At 34.8% G+C, this 20,305-nt stretch overlaps 1 protein-coding gene across 1 annotated transcript in view; it reads left to right on the top strand.

The window, feature by feature from the left end:
- Window positions 1–20,305, top strand: part of CDH9 (cadherin 9) — a 154,899-nt gene that overhangs the window by 116,156 nt on the left and 18,438 nt on the right. Inside the window, exons 3-7 of the mRNA XM_075540889.1 lie at window positions 4,552–4,846; window positions 9,321–9,440; window positions 10,079–10,246; window positions 12,757–12,944; window positions 13,866–14,119. Coding sequence (XP_075397004.1) covers window positions 4,552–4,846; window positions 9,321–9,440; window positions 10,079–10,246; window positions 12,757–12,944; window positions 13,866–14,119 — 1,025 coding nt within the window. The remainder of the gene's footprint in view (window positions 1–4,551; window positions 4,847–9,320; window positions 9,441–10,078; window positions 10,247–12,756; window positions 12,945–13,865; window positions 14,120–20,305) is intronic.

Genomic DNA, 20,305 nt, shown 5'->3' with positions numbered 1-20,305 from the left:
TCTACAAAGTCCTCTTCAATCTCACAAAACACACGCAATGACACTGACTGCAGGAGGAAAGCCGAATCAGTGAGCATGTTAGCATCTCAGCACTTGGAGGGGACTCCACAAGGCTGCTCCAGCATTCAGGGCTGCATCAGGGATGTCTTGCAGGAAGTGAGCTTTGGAAGCTGAAGTAGGGAAATGGGTAAGGCAGCTACACCCTGGTCCAAACATCAGAAAGCAAACGACCCAAGAACTAGAAAGGTGAGGCTCACTGAGCCATTTATCTCTCTACCGTTCAGTTAATCCCACATGCGTTTATCTATTAGGTTGGCTCAGTAAATCTTAACTATCTCAAACAAGATCTCTTTGAAGTGTTCAAAAGTAAGGATACCACTTTTAGAATTAAAGTGCGTCACACTCAAGCCATGACATTTTCAATCACCTCATGTGCATGTGAAAGTTGGATAATGCATGAAGAATTGATGCATTTGAATTAGCTTGCTGGCGAATACTATTGAAAGTACCATGAACTGTCAGAAGAACAAACATAGTTGCCTTTGAATAAATACAGCCAGACTGTTGCTTGAAAGCAAGGACGGGGAAACTTCATCTCATGTGTTTTGGACATGTGTTCAGGGGAGACAATGGCAGGAAAGGACATCATACTTTGTAAAGGAAGCATCAAATAGGAAGATCATTAGGGATATAAGGACAGATTGTCTGTAGCAAAGGGCTAACACATAATCACTTTTAGGATTGCCCTGGACTGACCAGTGCTTTATTTTGTTTTCATAGGATCACTATGAGTATGAATCTAAAATATGGCTACACACACACACACACACACACACACACACACACACACACACCATGGTTCAGCCTTGTGCTGTCAACCAAGGATCTTAGGTTCAAACCCAACAGTTGGTTTGAGGACCAACATGAGACTGTCAGGGCCCATGAAGACTGTCAACTTCAGATATGACGTGGAGTAGACCTACTTTGAATTGTATGGTCCCTGTGAGTTGGAAAACACTCAATGGAAGTAGGTATTTAAGTAAACCATCAGTTTAGTGGCTGCAAATGGACTCTGTGGTATATTAATTGGTCTAATCAAACCCAATAGTGTTAAATCTTTCTATATTTCTAATGCTTTCCCATTTTTTAATAAATTAAATAGACCTTCTAATGCATATTATCTATCTACACATCTGTCTTATTTTATGGTTTCCTTCTTTTATTGATGTTCACTTCTATAAAATGATCAATGAATGTATATAAATATGAAAATATGTATTATAATATTGTCCAAAAATTTATTTTGAAAATATGCAGTCAAGAATATAATGTTATTTTATACAGAAATATCTGATGTGCATTTTCAGTAAAAGCTGTATTTTTGAGATTCTTATTTTAATAATCTTTGACAAAAAAGTATACATGCATGTAAAAGTATACTGTTAACAGAAGGAGAAAATTTGATGTTTTAAGTACACTATTTTGAAATTCTATAGATGAAGTTTACATGAAAAGAATATCAGTTTTTATCTTATATTTTACAGTTTACTGAGGATGGCAAACAATTACATAAAATGTACAACATATTATGATAGGGCAGGAAAGTTTGCTAAGAATTACCGCACAAGCACATGTACCCTCATACAGACAGTCAAAAAATGGGAGTCCCTCAGAATGAAACTTGCACATTTTATATGATAAAAAATAGCATTTAGTTCAAGAAAAGTGTAGAGCCAGTAGAAGAATATTGAAGTATTCGTGGAACAGATGCATTAGGAAATAGAGCTGGAACGGGCCTTTTGAGAAGTGATGGACATCAAGCCAACAAATCCATTGGTCTGTACAGAAAGCAAGCAAACCAGCAAATGGGACAGAAATGAATCTGGTGATTAGTGAGATCATCAGGGACTTACAAAGTAAGGCTACCGAAGGTGTGTCACCCCTCAAGCAATTAGGAGTCTGTTTGCTGTAACATTTGCTGCCATTCAAAATTTCTGTGACCATGATTAAAAAGTAAACATTTCTTCTTATTTATTTTTGTTATTTCCTTTTTGAAATAGGCTTAGAATAATAAATACCCTTCCCAATTCTAACATAGAAAGTTGCATGATAAAATCTTATAAACTCAGGTATTTTAAGCACTGTGCTTGCTTTAATGAATATACTTAATCTAGACTGTAAATTGACAGATATGCAATGCATAGACGTAATCTCTGTGCAGTGCTGAAAGTTATTTAAAATAAAGTAAGAGTAGAGGCAGCAGGACATTTCTACAGTGTCCAAATCTTGATAATAGTGAGGACAATACTAGAGTGGTGGTCAGGGGGATGGAGATAGGTACAGGTATGGGGTAAATATTTCACAGAAGTAAAAGCTATCTTGATTAATATTGTGAGGTTGGGCTTGAATGTGAAGGAGCGTTCAAGGTGAAGGGATGATTAAAATTCCATTTACAATGGAAAACCAACCAGCAAACAAAAAAGTAGGGCACCCAAGCACTCAAAATAATTCAATGATGGAATGGAACAACACACAAATAGTGGAAACTATGATATCAAAGGCATTTTGTGAAGTGTACAGATGGAGACAACATATCAAAGATTGGCTGGTTAAGAAACTAGTTTTATAGTAATATCTGAATTGTACAGTTGTGTACAATTAAAGAATTCTTCAAATTCACAATTCCTATGGTTGTATGGCTAGTCTGCTTATTTGATGTACTCAGTGATCAATCATGTCACCTGAAATGTAGGTATTTTACTCTGAAGCAAAGCAGCCAATTTTACTCACCCTGAGTTAGAGGAAGAAAGAGAAGCTTATTTAGAAGGTACCAGCAATGGTATCACTGGCTCTTTGTTGTGTCCTGAGTTAACTAAATATACATAGAAAACATATATCCTTCTCTTTGAAATTTACAATTTGGGGAGACACATATAGATCACTTACATTAATTCACATTTAGAGTGACTATGCAAATCCACTGTTGATCACGAACACACAAACAGAACAATATGGTTCTTCAAGTTTTGGATGTCTGTGTTGACTAGCTCGATATCAGGGCCAAGTTTTTCATTACTACGTGTAAGGGGATAAGGGAAGACTCTCGATGTTGTATGGCTGCTCTTCCTCTAGGTAACATCCACAGGCAAATGTTTGTATTTGAGCAATTTATAAAATTTCCACAAAAGTTAACTATGTAACGTAGTTCTGGCTAACTGCATTTAGTAAGTAGAATCTTTCTAACTACAATAAGTAAACTAACATTAGCTACAATCAGCCTTCTACTTCAATAGCCAAGTGTTATAGATGCGAACAAATCAAATAAGGAACATAATTTGTGTGTGTATCTTAATTATTTTCTTAAGAAATTAATTAATGGCCAAGAGAGGGAAGGCCCGCTGTGCTTTAGATTCATTTTAAGTACCTACAGAGATCCGTCCTTCATTGAGTGAGTTCCGCAATTGAGCAGCAGTGCAAAATAGCTTTGGCCCTTAGTGAGTTTGCTGTGACCACTCTTGCCAGAGCATAACACCAAAGTCTAAACTACTTGGGGAGTTTCTTGCTCATAGTGACTCCACAGGACAGGGCAGAACTGCTACTTTTGGGTTTCCAAGGCTGTAAACCTAAAGGAGCAGAAAGCCTCATCATTCTCTCTAGGAATGGATGATAGCATTTTATTAATCAATAGCCCATCCTGGTGGTATAACGAACAGTATACTGCCAGGGCTCCTTTCTGTGCAGCCATGGAAGGGGCAATCTTGCCTTCAGGAACTCACCTGGGACTACTCTTGCTAAAATTGAAGTTCTGAGCTCACATGGTGATTGTTCCCTAACAAAGCGAGTCCTGAACTAGTATTAAAAGTTTTTCTAGTCTACAATATTGTATCTATCCCAAGCATGGTAATTCTGTCAATGCAATAGTGCTGCCCATCACTGTAATGAATTGATCTGCTGCCAATCCTGATCTGATTGCAGTTTCCTTTGTCTTCTACTCCTCATGACTGTGAATCCTGGGGCACCATTTGGTGCCATGCTGATGAGCGTTCTCACATCAATGATTTGCTTTGTCCTTTGATCTGTTTTAAGTGTTAATAAATGGATATCTTTAAATGCTATTTGAATTTTAGATCTCTTTTTTATAATAATATCAAGGTTTCACACGTGGTCTAGGATCATAAGTTATTATTTTTCCATTACTTTAGAGGATTAGATCCTTCTAACATCCCATTTAGAAATATCGTTGAAACACTATGTTGAGGGAACCTCTTCATTTTCAGTTTGTTTAAAAGCTGGTGTTTACTGTATGCAAATACAATTGTATAGAGGGTTTTCTTTCGCCTTGGTGGTTGGTGGTGGTTCTGGCTGGTTGGTTTGTTGTCGCATAATCAAAATTGAAACATATAGTTTCTACTCAGAGAACACTAAGATAACCCTTGGGTGGGGATATTGTTACTGTGATGTATGTAAAGACAAATTCATACTTTCACCATTTCTGTCTCTGTAATCACGATGCATGTATTTACAACATTTTTTCTTTTCTACTATCTGAAGCTTCACACGGACCAAGATAAAGGAGATGGAAATTTAAAATACATATTAACAGGAGATGGGGCTGGCAATCTATTCGTTATAGATGAAAACACAGGTGATATTCACGCTGCAAAGAAATTAGACAGAGAAGAAAAATCCCTATACATTCTTCGAGCCAAGGCTATCGACAGGAAGACTGGAAGGCAGGTGGAGCCTGAATCTGAATTCATTATTAAAATCCATGATATCAATGACAACGAGCCAAAGTTTGCCAAAGAAGTTTACACTGCTAGTGTTCCCGAAATGTCTGGAGTCGGTGGGTATAAAATGATCCGTTTAAGCAAAACTGTTCCTTTGTTTTCCAAAGCAATTATCATGAGTAGATGAATACGATACGTGATAACATTTAAGGTAAGAGCTATAAATGGGAACCAGTCAGAGTTAAGCAGTTCACGTCTCATTATTTTCCATTCCATGTGTCTTAATGCTGCTTGCTATCTTTTGGCTGGTATATAAGATGATTTCTGAGAGTAGTTATTCCATTATAGTACAGTCAGTGTCCTCACCCCTACTTCACTGCAGACAAATGGAAGTCAAGTTGAAATATATTTCTGTCTGAAATCAAAAGGCTATGCAAACAATGTCAGCAGCTTGGGGAATTTTTGCATACATTATTTTGAATAATGTCTATTGCTGGCATTTTAATATTTCTTTTGAAACACTATCATTTGATCATTGAAATAACCTTATGCAGTTAGCACAAAATATAGAATTCCACACCCCTTTTTAAAATTAGGAACCTAAGATTCAGAAAAAATATAAGCAAATAAATAAGAATCAAATGATCTGGTTATATCATAAAATGATTTCAAGGTGTTTTAATATTAGAATGCACATGTCACTCTTGAACACTGAGGTTTTCATGCAAATCAAAATAAATTGTTTAATTTTTTTAAGGATAGCTACTTCCTGAGATACCACTTATTATGTAAAACATTCTCCTCCCTGTGACAGACTTCAACTTTACTAATGTGAAAGGTATATATTTATTAACAATAATGAAACGGACTCTTAAAACTTTCATGTCTCTACTCGATGGTGATTTTAACAGTATAATATGCAAGAAACCCTATCGGCACAGTTGCCAAGTGCTCAACTCTATACCACAAGGCAGTGGTTTGAAGCTACCAGTTGCTTGTCTAGAGCAAGTTAAAAACATCTGATTTCACCCTTGAAAGCCTTATGGGTAGTCAGTTCTACTCTGTCCAATTAGGTCTCGCTGAGTCAGAATAAACTACAAGGCACTCAACAGTGACAACATAGTATTAAATATATTGTTTTCCAAAACTGATAATCACTTTACTTGAATTTAAAAAGAAATCTTTAAGTATATGATTTCAACATGGTCATGATTAATATAGTTGAGTCAGAGATAATGTCTATATTGAGATAATCAAACTTATATACAACGTGACTGGGTTATTAGTGGAAGGAAGTTTTGTAATTGTGCATGTTATCCAGCCTGAAGCACTTAGGGATATGAAAACAAAGGTGTTTTCCCTTAAATCTCTTGTCAATCTTATCAATCTCTTATCAACTCTTATTTGGGAAGCACACAGGTCTATTACTAGTTCATGTATTCAGTCAAAAAATGTGAAATGACTTATCAAGTCATATAAGATAATTGTAAAGTCATAAAATACTGCAATAACATAAAGAATATGGTAGATCTATTTAAAATTTTTATTTATTGAATTATGTCTCTTTACCATGTACAGTTTCATGGAAAGTACTAGATTGATCCATAATATTTTGTCATGAGCTAATTAAGATACACATCACAGGCTCTTGATTGCCTGGCATTATAGCTGAGACTTCAACTTACATTATACTCTCTAACTTGGCATTCTATAAATGTGCATACAGAGGGATTTGTTTCTCTGGTTAACACTTGTAACCTTTGCAAGACATTGTTTTTCTTATAGTTGTGTTACTTTGCCTGAGGTTTTGTCGACTATCAGCAAACACCTCAACTTAGTTTCTCCAGAAAAAATAAATAGTCATGGAAAAGACCAGAAAAAAAGCACAAGGAAGATGTTAGAAATATTTGATTATGAAAAATTTTGTTTCTATTTCACCCTTATTTATGGATACCATTAAAATAATTTAAAGCATTATTTCATTTTAAAAACCTCGTTCTTTTAGACAATATTGATAGTTAACCTCAGAAAACCTGTATTTCCTCTATTTTTTTTTTATGTTTAGGGTATCCTCTACAACTAGAATTTTAACAAACTAGGAAAAGCATTTAGACCTCGTATATATGCCTTCTCTTGTCAGCTTAGGGAACTCATAAACAAGACCGTGAAAAGTACAGAGTCACTAATCAATACAGTGTGATATTTTATAATCTGAAATAGTCTTCCTCTTTTATTATAGTTCCCTATTTAAGGAGCTTGGGGAAATAATGGCTACTAAACATTGGGTTGCTAACCAGTAGGTTAGTAGTTCGAAACCACTATGACTGAGAAAGATGAACCTTCCTACTCCCATAACAAGTGGCAGTAAGAAACCCACAGGGACAGTTCTACTTTATTCAGTAGAGTTTCTCTGAGTCAGAATTGACCCCACAGCAGTGAGTGTGGTTTAGGTAGGGAGCTCTGATAAATGTAAACCAGAGAACGCCTTTAGAGTTGAAGGATTTCGTGCTATTGTGGGGAACAAGGAACTTTATCACTTATGCTTTTGTCTCTGTGTTACTAGCACAGGATTGTAAGTTAACAACTATTATAGCCTGTATAGAACGAGAGACTGTGTGGCCTATCATCTCACATGGTAAGTCCATTCTGCTGCACTTTAGAAAGGAGAAGGCTCATAAGGAAGAGCTTAATCCCATCCTCTTCGATGCAATGGCTGCAGCAATGGGCTCAAAACTAACATCAATTATGTGACTGGCCCAGGACTGGGCAATGTTTCCTGTGATGTACACATGGCCCAAAGAGTGAGAACTAAGTCAATGGCATCTAACAACAATCTCATGTTGATATCTCTTTGAATATTCATATATATTCAGGTACAACTTAACTATGACTCACTGCTGTCAAGTTGATTCTGACTCAGCATCCCAGTAGGCCTGGCCCTGTGGGTTCCCAAGGCTATAAATCATTAGGGAGCAGAAATCCTCTCTCTCTTGAAGACTTGCTTTTGGGTCTAGCTGCTAATCTTGCAGATGGAGCCCAGCTCTTAATTTCCTATGCCACCAGAACTCATGCTATTCAGAACCACGTCTGTTGCTACGTATGTTTCTTCATATTTAAATACACTTGTGAGAAATGAGTTATTTATTATCAATGTACAATATATTAATGTATGTACTTTATATAAGCACTGACAAACAGTTTGAGAAGCATACACTAAAATTCAATTAGAAAGGTTATTTGTTCTTAAAATACAACGTATTTAACATGTTATATGATATGATAATGCTGAGTGTTAGGCACTGATTTTTGAACCAAAAAGAACTACAAAGTTGTCTGCACATGTAATACCAGACAATATAAGTCAAAATGAAAACAATGGCAGTGCTTTGTTTGTTTGTTTGATTTTCCCCTTTAATATTTGGGGTATTAAAGTGGGTAATAATAAAGTATGAAGTGGTCCTTTCTTTAAGAAATGTAGAATTCTGTGCAATAGACAAACTTGAAAACAATTGTAATTAATCCATGAGAAAATGTCCAAGAAACTCATATACTCACCAGGCTTCAGTTGACAATGGCTTTAGCAGTATTCCTTGAGTCTATGAACCCCCATGGAAACATAAGAAAAGGTCCACCAATAGATTTCATTTCATTTCGTATCTGTAACTAACTCCTTTAAAGCTATTTTACTTTTGGTCTTGTTGTTGTTGTTTCTGACTCACAGTGACCCTACGTATCAGAACGAAATGCCTCCCTATCCTATGCCATCTTCACAAATGTTTCTAGGTTTGCGTCTATTTCTGCAGCCACTGTGTCGATCCATCTTACCAAGAGCCTTACTGTTTTTCACTGCCAAGCAGGCTGTCCTTTTCCAGGGAGTAGTTTCTCCTGATAACATGTATAATAGTAAAAGTAAATAGCAAAAATAAAATAAATTTCATAAAATAGAATTATAAATTGAAAGAATATCAAATTATTATTTAAGGTGACATATTTTCAGAGTTTCTTATATTTTTAATCTATCTGTTCATTTGTTTATGCTTAGGAAATAACTGATGATGTGAGAAAAAGGAACCATAATCATATCTGTATAATCTATGTTTTAATGAAATTTGCAGATGTGCTTTGATCAGCTATAATATGTGTATAAAATATTTCACAGGGCAATTTCAAGCTACAAATGTTACACTTTTATATATCTTTACAATTATGAATAAATGCATTACTTGGAAATCACACATGTATTTTATTCACTGGAATATTTCTGGCCTTCATGACATCTCTAATTGTTTAAACATGTAGTTCATTATTCCCAATCTATATATTATTGTGATATAATATTCATGAGATTTGTCACCTTAAAAATTTAACACTAACAGTACAATAAAGGAATGTTCAAATTTTAAAAAAGTAGAGTAAATTGATAACGGTGATTAAATTTTGTTTTTAACAAAGAGAATATTTATATATTTTTGATCTAATATGATATACTGTTTACTAACATATCACTCTTCTGACCCTGATTTTTCAGTAAGCTATAATTTTAAATTTATACTTATTTAATTGTCTATATTTGGGTGGGATTTTATGTAGGTACATCTGTTATACAAGTGACTGCAACAGATGCGGATGATGCCAACTATGGAAATAGTGCCAAAGTGGTCTATAGCATATTGCAAGGACAGCCATATTTTTCAGTGGATCCAGATTCAGGTGGGAATGTATTATATTTTATCTGAATTATATCTGGATGCATAATTACCTCATAGAATTTTACACAGTCTAAAATGTATCCTTTGAGAAATTGGTTTCAAATTGTAACCCAGAAATATTTCATGGAAAGAGAAGTAAACTTACAACAATTTAAATGATCATCTTTTGCACCAATTATCTATTAAGTTTTAATATGAAACACTGCAGCAGAAACATTAAATGTCACAGAACTATTTTCACCAAAAAGACATACGCACTATTCTAAGCTGGATATTAAATCATTTACGTTAAAGCAGCTGATCAGTTTGCAATATTTTTGATAGAAGATTTTGCTTTGTATCAAATTACTAATTATACTGATTTCATAAAACCTCTTTCATGAATGGTGGCCATGGTTGAATTATTTTGTTTTCATGAAGCATGCTAAATTACTGTTTGAGTGAGCAATTTAAATCCATCAACACATATGCATTATGATTAACTTCAGTAAAATGGATCTTGTATATATAGATATAGATAGATGATATATATATATGGATATGGATATAGATTAGATATAGGTATAGGTATTGATAGAGATAGATATAGAGATAGATTAGGGAATACATTGCAAAACATGTGTCTTCTTTTTCCAAAAGGAATAATAAAAACCGCATTACCAGACATGAGCAGAGAGAAGCGAGCGCAATACCAGGTGGTGATCCAGGCCAAAGACATGGGCGGCCAGATGGGAGGCCTTTCGGGAACCACCACAGTGAACATCACCCTGACAGACGTCAACAACAATCCTCCTCGATTCCCCCAGAGTAAGGGACGTTTTGGTGATTCCTACTCACTGTGCAACCTCTTCAGCGCTCCTAACAGATATGGCACTTAGGACACTGTTTCACTGCCATGCTTAAGAGAAAACACACAATCAAATCTACAAAACAGAATTCACCAGTTGCCCCCGGGTTGAAAATGGCAATGACAGCTCTGTACATTTTTGAGGGGGTGATGGGAGATAAAAAGGACAAGGATTTTTTCCCAACTGTAATAATCTTGTCCAACATTTTCAGGAGTTAGGATGTTTTTAGAATATCTTTTCCAACCTTCTCTTTCCTCATCCTCTCTTTCCTTTCTCTCTCTTCCTTTTGTGGGGGCTCTGAATTACACATGTCTAAATTGAAACTTGTACCTGACATTGGCTTTTATCTTACTTATTTTATTCCAGATATAAGAACTTATGATTCCTAGTTTACTGAATCTAAAACAGGGACTTGGCGCTTTATTATCTGAAATTACGTAGTTTATAATAGTCATTACTAAACCAAAACTCACTGCCATTGGGTCAATTCCAACACAAAGCAATCCTGCAGGACAAAACATACCTGCCAATGTGGGTTCCAGAGACTGTAATCTTTAAAGGAGTGGAGAGCCACATCTTTCATGCTCAGAGCCCACTGGTGGTTTCAAACAGCTAACCTTAGAGTTCCTATAATCCACGATGTCACCATGGCAACTTTGATTACTTCCTCTTTATGAGCCCATAGTTATGATGGTCTCAAATATGAGGATTGCTAAGGTATAGTAAAATGTGATCTTATCTACTTTACCAAGTTGGAAAGTTTGAAATGTTGATACTTTTTCAACTAACATCATTTAAAGTCATAAATAAATTAAATGCTTTGCCTTCCATTAAGTTCTACAAAAATAGATTCCAATTGCTAATACAGTTAAAAAAAAGTTTTAAATGCCCTATCTTAAAATAGTTGACTAATGGGTCTAATATTGAAATTTATGCCATCAACTAGAATTTGATAAAGAATTGCTCCAGACTGCCCAATTTAAACATATTTGATGATTGAACTCGAGCTGGCAGATAGATGCATATTACAAACTATAAACAAAGGCTTTGTTTAGAAAATGATTAGTAAGTCTAAAAAGTATAATATTAAACTTTGCAGTCAGTTCCCTTAAATATAAACTAAAAGAATATGATTTGATGAATTCAAAACTGGCCTGCCACACTGCAATTCTGTGATCTAATACAATCTTAGGAAGGCTTGAAAACAATATACTTGTTGAGATTCCCAATGGGAACACATGACACTACCACAACTATTACAGAAATAATGACATGCAATTCTCATTAAAAATCCAAAACAAGCAAACAACAACAAAACCCCTATGTGCTAATATCATTTCATCTACATTTTATAACTAAGAAATGTAATAGGGGATTTAAAGTTCATTCTGATGATCCAGTCACTGAGAGTTGAAATTGAGATGAAGTTAACTTTCCCAGTAGGGAGTCTTCAATCAAGGCACAAGGATTTATAAGCCCCTATTTTTAACCACCAAGAAATTAGAAACAGAATAGACTCCAGGGTCAGAGGGATTTCGTTTTACCTTCCACTTTTCTCATGACTACAGGATTTCCTTGAGCCCTGCCTTTGAGGATAATATACTTATCTGGCACAATTGAAAGGATTAGGAAAATTAGCACACAACGCTTTGGGCTTTGTATGGAGTGCTTCACATAACCATCATTGAAAAATATTTCTGACATTTCTTAGCAATTTTGTATGACTGTCACTATTTTTTCTTGAAAATCGGTATGTCTTAAAATAAATAGTTGATCATGAGGAACACAGAAGTTATATCCTAATAAAAGTTAGTAAAATTAAAACAACCCCAAAATGTATGTATGTAGCGTCTATTAAAAAATAAATATTATTATATTTTTGGTCTTTTAAAAGATATTTTCTCCTTTATGTCTCTATTCTTGACAGAAATTAATAATAAATACACAATCTTTTAGATAACCCGATATTAGGGAAAGTAATGCCAAATATGAAATCAGCAGTATGTAATTTTATTTAATTAATTATTTATCTTTGCCTTTTTAGGTCACTAGTTCTGGATGCTAGTATCAATTTTACCAAGCTTTACACACACACACACACACACACACACACACACACGTTTGGTTGTACATAAGTCTCAATAGTAGCATTTTTTTCTTTTTAAAAATGTATGCAGCATGATATTTGGCAATTCAAAATGTTCCAGTTGTGTAGCAAAGTTATTCCAAATATATTGACCTTGGGACATTGACTTTTTGGGGAGCTAAGCTTTTCATTTAAAAACTCAAGGGTGTTGTATCTTTATAAGGTATTTTTCAATTTAATAAATTGATAATTTTGAGTTTATATTTCAATATGATGAAACATTCTCTTGATTTCAAGTACATTTATTGAAGTGAAGAAGACAGAGTAAATGGAAGTTTTTTTGTTATCTAAAGAAGAAAAGTCACACAATATTTGATTTACAGGTTCCTATCAGTTTAATTCACTGGAGTCTGTACCCCTGGGGACCCAGCTCGGAAGAATAAAAGCCGATGACCCTGACGTGGGGGAAAACGCAGAGGTGGAATACAGCATCGCCGAAGGAGACGGAACAGACATGTTCGAAGTCATCACTGACAAGGACACACAGGAAGGGATAATAACTGTCAAACAGGTTTCTTTGCACTTTCTTCACTTAGTCTTCTAAAGTTGATTGTTGTTGTTCCGTTAAAGGGGGGAGAGTGTAGTGTTTAATTTCCTTATCTCTCATGTGCTTTCTACCTCTCCTATAACGGAATAGTCACTATGTTTGCAATTCAAATAAGGTGCGGAGTGTCACACGCAAAAATTCTGTAAAGCTCTGTTCTCTGTGCAGAAGGTAGGCAACGAGCAAGTAAGAACTATCTAAACTCAACAGTATATTCTGTGATTTCTCCATGGAAGAAAAACTGTCATTCCTATCATGCCTTGTACTTATAAACTTTTAAAATTATATATAATAATCCTTTAAAATAGATGAAACTGAAGGCAAGATGCATTATGTGCTTTATTTTAATGAGAAAGTATTCTGTAATTTGCATACAATTCAATAATATTGATTCTTTTCAATTGTCTCACTTTCTGTCATTTCATACACATCTTACCCTCCACAGCTGCTCAAATTTATGAAATAAAAATTACTTTTAAAAGAATACCGATTCCGGAGAGCAGAACCTAAGGAAGCAAACAAACCCTATAAATAGTTTTCTAATGTCCTTATATTCTTCTTGCTATAATATTTGAATGTGTCTAATTGAATAACAACACATAGCTTTATACCACATGGATAATGCTTAATTTATACTTTAACACATACAAACTGAACTAAGTGGGAGTCAATCGTAATGTGTTTATCATTGCATTAGGTTAACACTCCCTAAATAAGTGAAAGGCAAAGCAAATGTTTACTAATTTATTTGACATCTTGAAAAATAATTAAGAGAGTTGTTCTATCATAGTTCTGCCATTATTAGGAGAACAAGTCATCAAATTTTGCAATTGTGTTGTATCAACCTGTCCTGCAATATGCTAATTTAAATTATTTTGTGAACTCCAGAATTTAGATTTTGAAAAGAAAATGCTGTACACTCTAAGAGTGGATGCAAGTAACACTCACCCTGATCCAAGATTCTTACACCTGGGATCTTTTAAAGACACAGCAGTGGTCAGAATATCTGTGGAAGACATCGATGAGCCTCCTGTGTTCAGCAAAATGTCTTACTTGATAGATGTAGATGAAGATGTAAAAGAAGGCAGCATCATTGGTCAGGTTACAGCATATGACCCAGATGCCATGAACAATTTAATAAAGTAAGTATTTGGGGAAGATGTTTTCTTTGAGAAGAGTTATCATTTTCAGGAGGACATTGAACACACAGACTATGAAAAAGGTCCCCAGGTCATGATCAAATCCAATAGTGATACCAGCACTTTCCTAGCAAAAGCTATTTGTAGTACAATTTCTAAGTATTTGGGATGTATTATTTTAGTTGCCTCTAATTACTACTCCAAAAGTCAGATCTTACTCATTTATCTACCTTAGCATTTAAAGGAACTATTTAAGTGTCCGCGAGTGAAGAAGCTGTGTTTTAGAACCAGGCATCCTGACTCCAAAGTCTGTAGGTTAATCCCTTTAGCGCTGGTATTATTCACAGTTTCTTTCTTAAAATATAATTGAAGTAGTCTGAGAAAATGAAACAAATACTTCTCCAGTCATGGTGCCTAGGTCAATCCAGTTCTCTTCTCCTGGCAAAGGAGACGGTTGTTTATGGAAGCATCGAGGCACGCATTCAATTTCTTCCTCTGATTCCTGACTCTCCTTCCTCTGCTGACACAGACCAATGGAAATCAGTTGTTTTCAAACCAGTTACCACACAACAACCTAGGAGTTAGGAAGAAAATACTGAGAAACAATATTAGGCCAATTGTTGAGATCACCCTGGAAATCATGATGATAAACTTCCAAACCAACAATATAAATCCCATGAAATGTTTGATGGTTCTAAGCAGTCTCAAAATCTCTTTTTCTCTTTTTTAAAATTTATTTGTCAGTTCAACATTTAGGTGTGCAGCTAGTGACACCCTCTAAATTAATTGTCTGTGCAAACACTGCCTTTAATCTGTCAAAATTTGAATCACTGCTTCCCCAAATGACTCCATTTCTCCCACTTTCTCCTCTAGTACCCACTAGCAAACTGAACATTTTGATCAAAGATTCTATAGCAGAAAACAGGCCCAAAAGGTGAATATGGAATTGAATTTCAAAATCTCAGTGTAATCCAGACTTTACAGAGACATGATGATAGGTGAAATCCAAACTTCTGCCATGAGATAATCTTTACATTTTAAACTTTTAACTGTAACTATTCCCGGAATTCTTTTTTGAATGAAATGGCAGTTAGTTTGCTTTTGGTTAGATGATATTAATAACTATTTAATTTTAATTTGCATATAATTACTATTAAAGTGTATTAACTCATACAACAATATCTGCTTACCTAAATTGGTCAAACTCACTCACTGTAATCGACTCGATTCGGACTCATAGCGGTAGATCTGCTTCTCTAGGTCCAGGGGGTATAGCTGTAGAGTAGAAAGCCCATCTTTCTCCTTCAACAATCCTATTACTATACAGTTGTGCATGTTAATCTTTTAAAAGAATAACCCATAAATATTTAATCTGTTGATAAAATAGTATTTATATTACTTTGAACTATTTGGAAAGTTTTAGTTAATTATAATATAGTACATTGAATTTTCTCTTTTAAAGTAAATGGCTAGATTGAAATAAAATATAGTGGTATATTATTTAACATTTTTAAAACACCATTTCTAATATCAATCAATAGAAAATCATTTTATTCTAACTGGATTTTATCAACATATATAAAGTATTAATTTATACTATCTACATTATTTAATGCACAATTCCTAAAAATGAAATCATTAAGTAATCTAGTTTTCCAGTTGTCTATGTTTATTTGTTTGCTCAGGTCACTCCTCAACATTATTTATTTGTATTTTATTCAAACAATATAAGACAGACTGATTTGGGAATAATTTGCAGCCTGATCTTGAAAGTCTTAGAAATAACAATAAAAATAAGTTCAAAAAAAATTTAAGGCTCTTTGCAATATTGACATGGGAAGACAGTCTCAGCTGTATTTTTAAAATACTTAAATGCTAATATATAAAAGCCCAGTAAATTCTAAACAGGATGATACTGTGGCTCCACTTTCATTCCTCCATAATATTTGTTGCAAAAATTCTTAGAGTAAAAGCCTATATTCCTGAAAAAATATTTGCTTGTAACATCTTTCAAGTAAAGTCATCCAAAGTTATGGATAGTGGTAGTATATTATATTTTTCAAATGACGAACCTTTTTATTGCGGAAAGTTTGCATTTGTCTGTGTCTAAATAAGATCAAAGTTGACACCAAGGTCAAGAGTTCAAAATCAACAGCTGCTCCTTTTGGAAATGCGCAAGGCCAGTCCTACCCTGCGCCATAGAGTCACTCACTAGGAGTTGATATCAATGGGATGGCAGTGATTTGGGGGCTAGGCTTAACCCAAGCCATGGTACTGCCAATTATCTCCTATGCATGCAAAAACTCAACAATGGAGAAGGAAAACTAAAAATGACTGATGCCTTTGAATTATGCTGTTTGTGAAGAATATTGAACAGCCCATGGACGGACAGAGGCACCAGCAATTCTTTATAAAGGAAAGTACAGCTGGAATGTTCCTTAGAAGCAAGAATGGGAATATTCTTTAACTCAACTACGAGGAATGACGAGTCTCCGAAGAAGAACCCCATGCTTGATAAATAAAGAAGAAGACATGATGTAGTAGCTTTGATAAAGGACACAAAATGATTGTGACAATTATACAGGACTAGACATTATTTCTCTCTGTTGTACATAGGGTTGCTTTGAGTTGGAACTGTAGACAACAGAGTAACATCCACAACAATGGAAGAAGCCATTGGAAATTTTATTGAGATTGCATTGAATGTAAAGCCCAATATAGGCAAAATTGAAAATATATGCGAGTGAATATATAAATGTGTAAATAGGAATTATCACTCCACTTATTTGGAATTTTATTTCTCCCAAGTTTTGTCTTGTTTTGTTTTTTGTACAAAAATAAATATTTTTGTTCCCCTGTTGATGCTATTAATTTGATGGACTTTTATATATAATTTCTAGTAGATTGCTTGTATTAAAAACTTATTTTATATAATTTTTCTCATAATTATGCTTAGCTCACAAATTGCTTATCTTAGTTATTTGCATTTTTGATTTTGCAGATTTTATAATAGGATGAGTTGCATGAGTGATTATGTCATTTTAGTTTCAGAACAGTTTTATTTTTCATTTCCATTCTGGATTTCTTTTATTTCATTGTCAAGGAAATCCAGAAATAATGAAAACAAATGATGAAAATATTAATTTTACCTTTCTGTACATTTTATTGGAAATTTAACATTTCCATTAAGTATAATGTAACATATTATTTATTGTTTGTGTTTTGTGCTATCAAGTCACTTCTACTCATATCAAACCTATGTACAACAGACCAAAACATTGTGCATTGTCTATGATTCTACCAGTTCCTAGGTTTGAGTCCATTGTTGAAGCCCACATGTTAATCTGTCTTGTTAAGGTTCTTTCTCTGATTTCTTACATTTTACCATTCATGAAGAACTTCTCCAAAGGCTAAGCTCTTCTGATAACTTGTCTGTAATATATGAGGGAAAATCAAAAACAAAACAAAAACATTACCACCCTTGCTTCTAACGGACATTCTGACTATTTTTCTTCCAAAATAAATTTATTATTTCTTTTGACTGCCCTCAGTATATTCCAGCATTCTTCACCAACAAGGTGATGTGCATTGATGCAAAGGCATCAATTCTTTGGCTTTTATTATTCATTGTCTCCTTTCCCCAGGAATACGTGGTGATTGAAAATACCATGAATTTCAGTGGGGTGTACTTTAGTTTTTAAGGTGACATCTTGCTTTATGAAAGTCTTTTTCCCCATAATTTAATAAATGCTATAAGGTTGAGGAAGTTTTGTCATTGTATATTGATAATTATTTTCAGGAAGGAAATTTTGAATTTGTCAAGTGATAACACATGGTTTGTCATATGAAGAACTAATTTGATGATTTTTCAAATGTTGAACTGTCTCTGCATTCTTTGGAGTAAATCTACTTGGTCATGATTTCATCTTAAAACAGTTCTTGCTAAAATTGTCATAAAAGCCATAATGCTACATGATTTTCTAATTTGATATCAATGTTATATCTCAAATAATACAGAAAACAACATGTCTTATTTAATTTACAAAAAGGTATTTGTAAAATGGGCATTGTTTTTTCTCAAATAATTGTAGAATCAACAAATGACAGTATCTTGGACTAGAGTACTTCTTTTTCAGTGGTTCTTATGACCACTTCTATTTCTTTTTTCTTTTTAATCATTTTATTGGGGTCTTGTGCAATTCTTATCACAACCCATACATCCATCCATTGTGTCAAACATATGTACATTTGTTGCCAGCATCATCCTCAAAACATTTGTCTTCTACTTGAGCCTTTAATATCTTCTGTTCATTTCCCCACTCTCTCCCCACTCCCTCCTACCTCATGAACCCTTCATCATTCATAAATTATTATTATTTTGTCATATATTACACTGTCCAATGTCTCCCCACACATTCTTCTCTGCTGTCTCTACCTCAGGTAGGAGGCTATAGGTAGATTCTTGTTATCAGTTCCCCCTTTCCACCCTACATTCTCTCCACCCTCCAGGCATCACCACTCTCACCACTGGTCCTGAGCAGTCATCTGTCCTGGATTCCCTGTGTTTCCAGTTGCTATCTGTGCCTATGTACATCCTCTGGTCTAGCCAGGTTTGTAAGGTAGAATTGGGATTATGATAGAAGGGGGAAGGAAGAAATAGAGGCCCACCTCCCTGATATGATCAATGAAGACAAATGTGTGCATAACCAAATGTGGTGAAGAAAGCTGATGGTGCCCAGCTATCAAAAGATATAGCATCTGGGTTCTTAAAGACTCAAAGATAAACAAGTGGCCATCAAGCTCAGAAGCAACAAAGCCCACATGGAAGAAACACACCAGCCTGTGTGACCACGAACTGTCGAAGGGATCAGGTATCAAGCATGAAGGAACAAATATCATAATATTGAAAATGTGGGTGAGTGCAGAGTGGAGACTCAAAGCCCAGTGGTAGCCAACCGAACACCCCTTACTGAAGGGTTGTGGGGAGAGATGAACCAGTCAGGGTGCAGGGTAGCAATGATGAAACACTTCTATTTCTTTATTCAGTATACCCTGGTTATGGATTCTTTATAATAATTGTGTGTACTGTTTTTCTCACTCCTTTTCAGATTTCACTTTACTTTTACCAATCAGGAAATTTGTACATTTCATCTAACTAAATTGTATTGATAAAGGTTGTTTAACATACTTAAACATAATCTCTTTTTGCCAATAATGATCGCATCCCTCTAACATATTGATATCTGTTTTTTTTCCCTCTCTCTATTTTCATTTTCCAGTTTTGGTCATGAATAGAGTGGTTAAATAATTTTAATTTATTAACTTCTCAAAAACTAACTTTTAGCGTTACAGTTTCTAGAACACATAATCAGTTCTACATGCAATAGATTATCCATGTTTTATTTCTACTCATCCAATCCAATTCGTTCGATGGGCCTGAGTTTGTCTTATTTCTCTTCATGTTTCCTTTTCCCTTCCCTCTTTTTTCCCCTTTAATTGTTCTTCCTTGGTAATGGTGAGATTTTACTCTTCGATAGTTGATTCATTTTAACATAGAGTTGAATTCACTTTAGACCTGTAGGCTGACTGGATATGAAAAATATTAAGGGCCCTACCACTCTCTCTGATACCTAAGTCTGCTTTCAGTTATTGTTTTGAGTTATTTCTCACATTTTCCTCCCGTTCAAATAGCCCTTGTGACCCAGTGAGTAACACATTAGGCGTCTAACCTCAACGTTAACAGTTTGGAAATCCCCAGCTGCTTCTCAGGAGATAAATGAGGCTTTCTACTCTAATAGAGAGTCTCAGACACCCACCGGGTCAGTTCAATGCAGTTTTCTGTGTGTTAGGTCTTAGTTGGAATCAACTCAATGTCAGTGAGATTTAAGTTATTGAGGACCTTCTTGCGTGATCCTTTAAAATTCAGCTGGTTGTGGCACCATCTAGTTCTTCTTTCAGTGTGTGGACACTGATGATGTCATTGCACTCATTGTTTCCAAATGTCTTTAAATTTAAACACCTTTCTATTCTCTGGACACAGAAAGACCAATAGGATCCTGGTTTGTACTTGTCAGAGTAGAATGTAGACCATTGCCTCTGTGGACTATGTTATGCCAGTTGACCTTGGCATCCCCTGAGAATATGGGCCTGAACCCCAAGCGAGTTCATAATGAACACACCCGCCATTTG

The sequence above is a fragment of the Tenrec ecaudatus genome, chromosome 2, assembly GCF_050624435.1.
Source record: "Tenrec ecaudatus isolate mTenEca1 chromosome 2, mTenEca1.hap1, whole genome shotgun sequence".
In the NCBI taxonomy this organism is placed as follows: Eukaryota; Metazoa; Chordata; class Mammalia; order Afrosoricida; family Tenrecidae; genus Tenrec; species Tenrec ecaudatus.
This window is presented reverse-complemented; position numbering and strand designations above follow the sequence as displayed.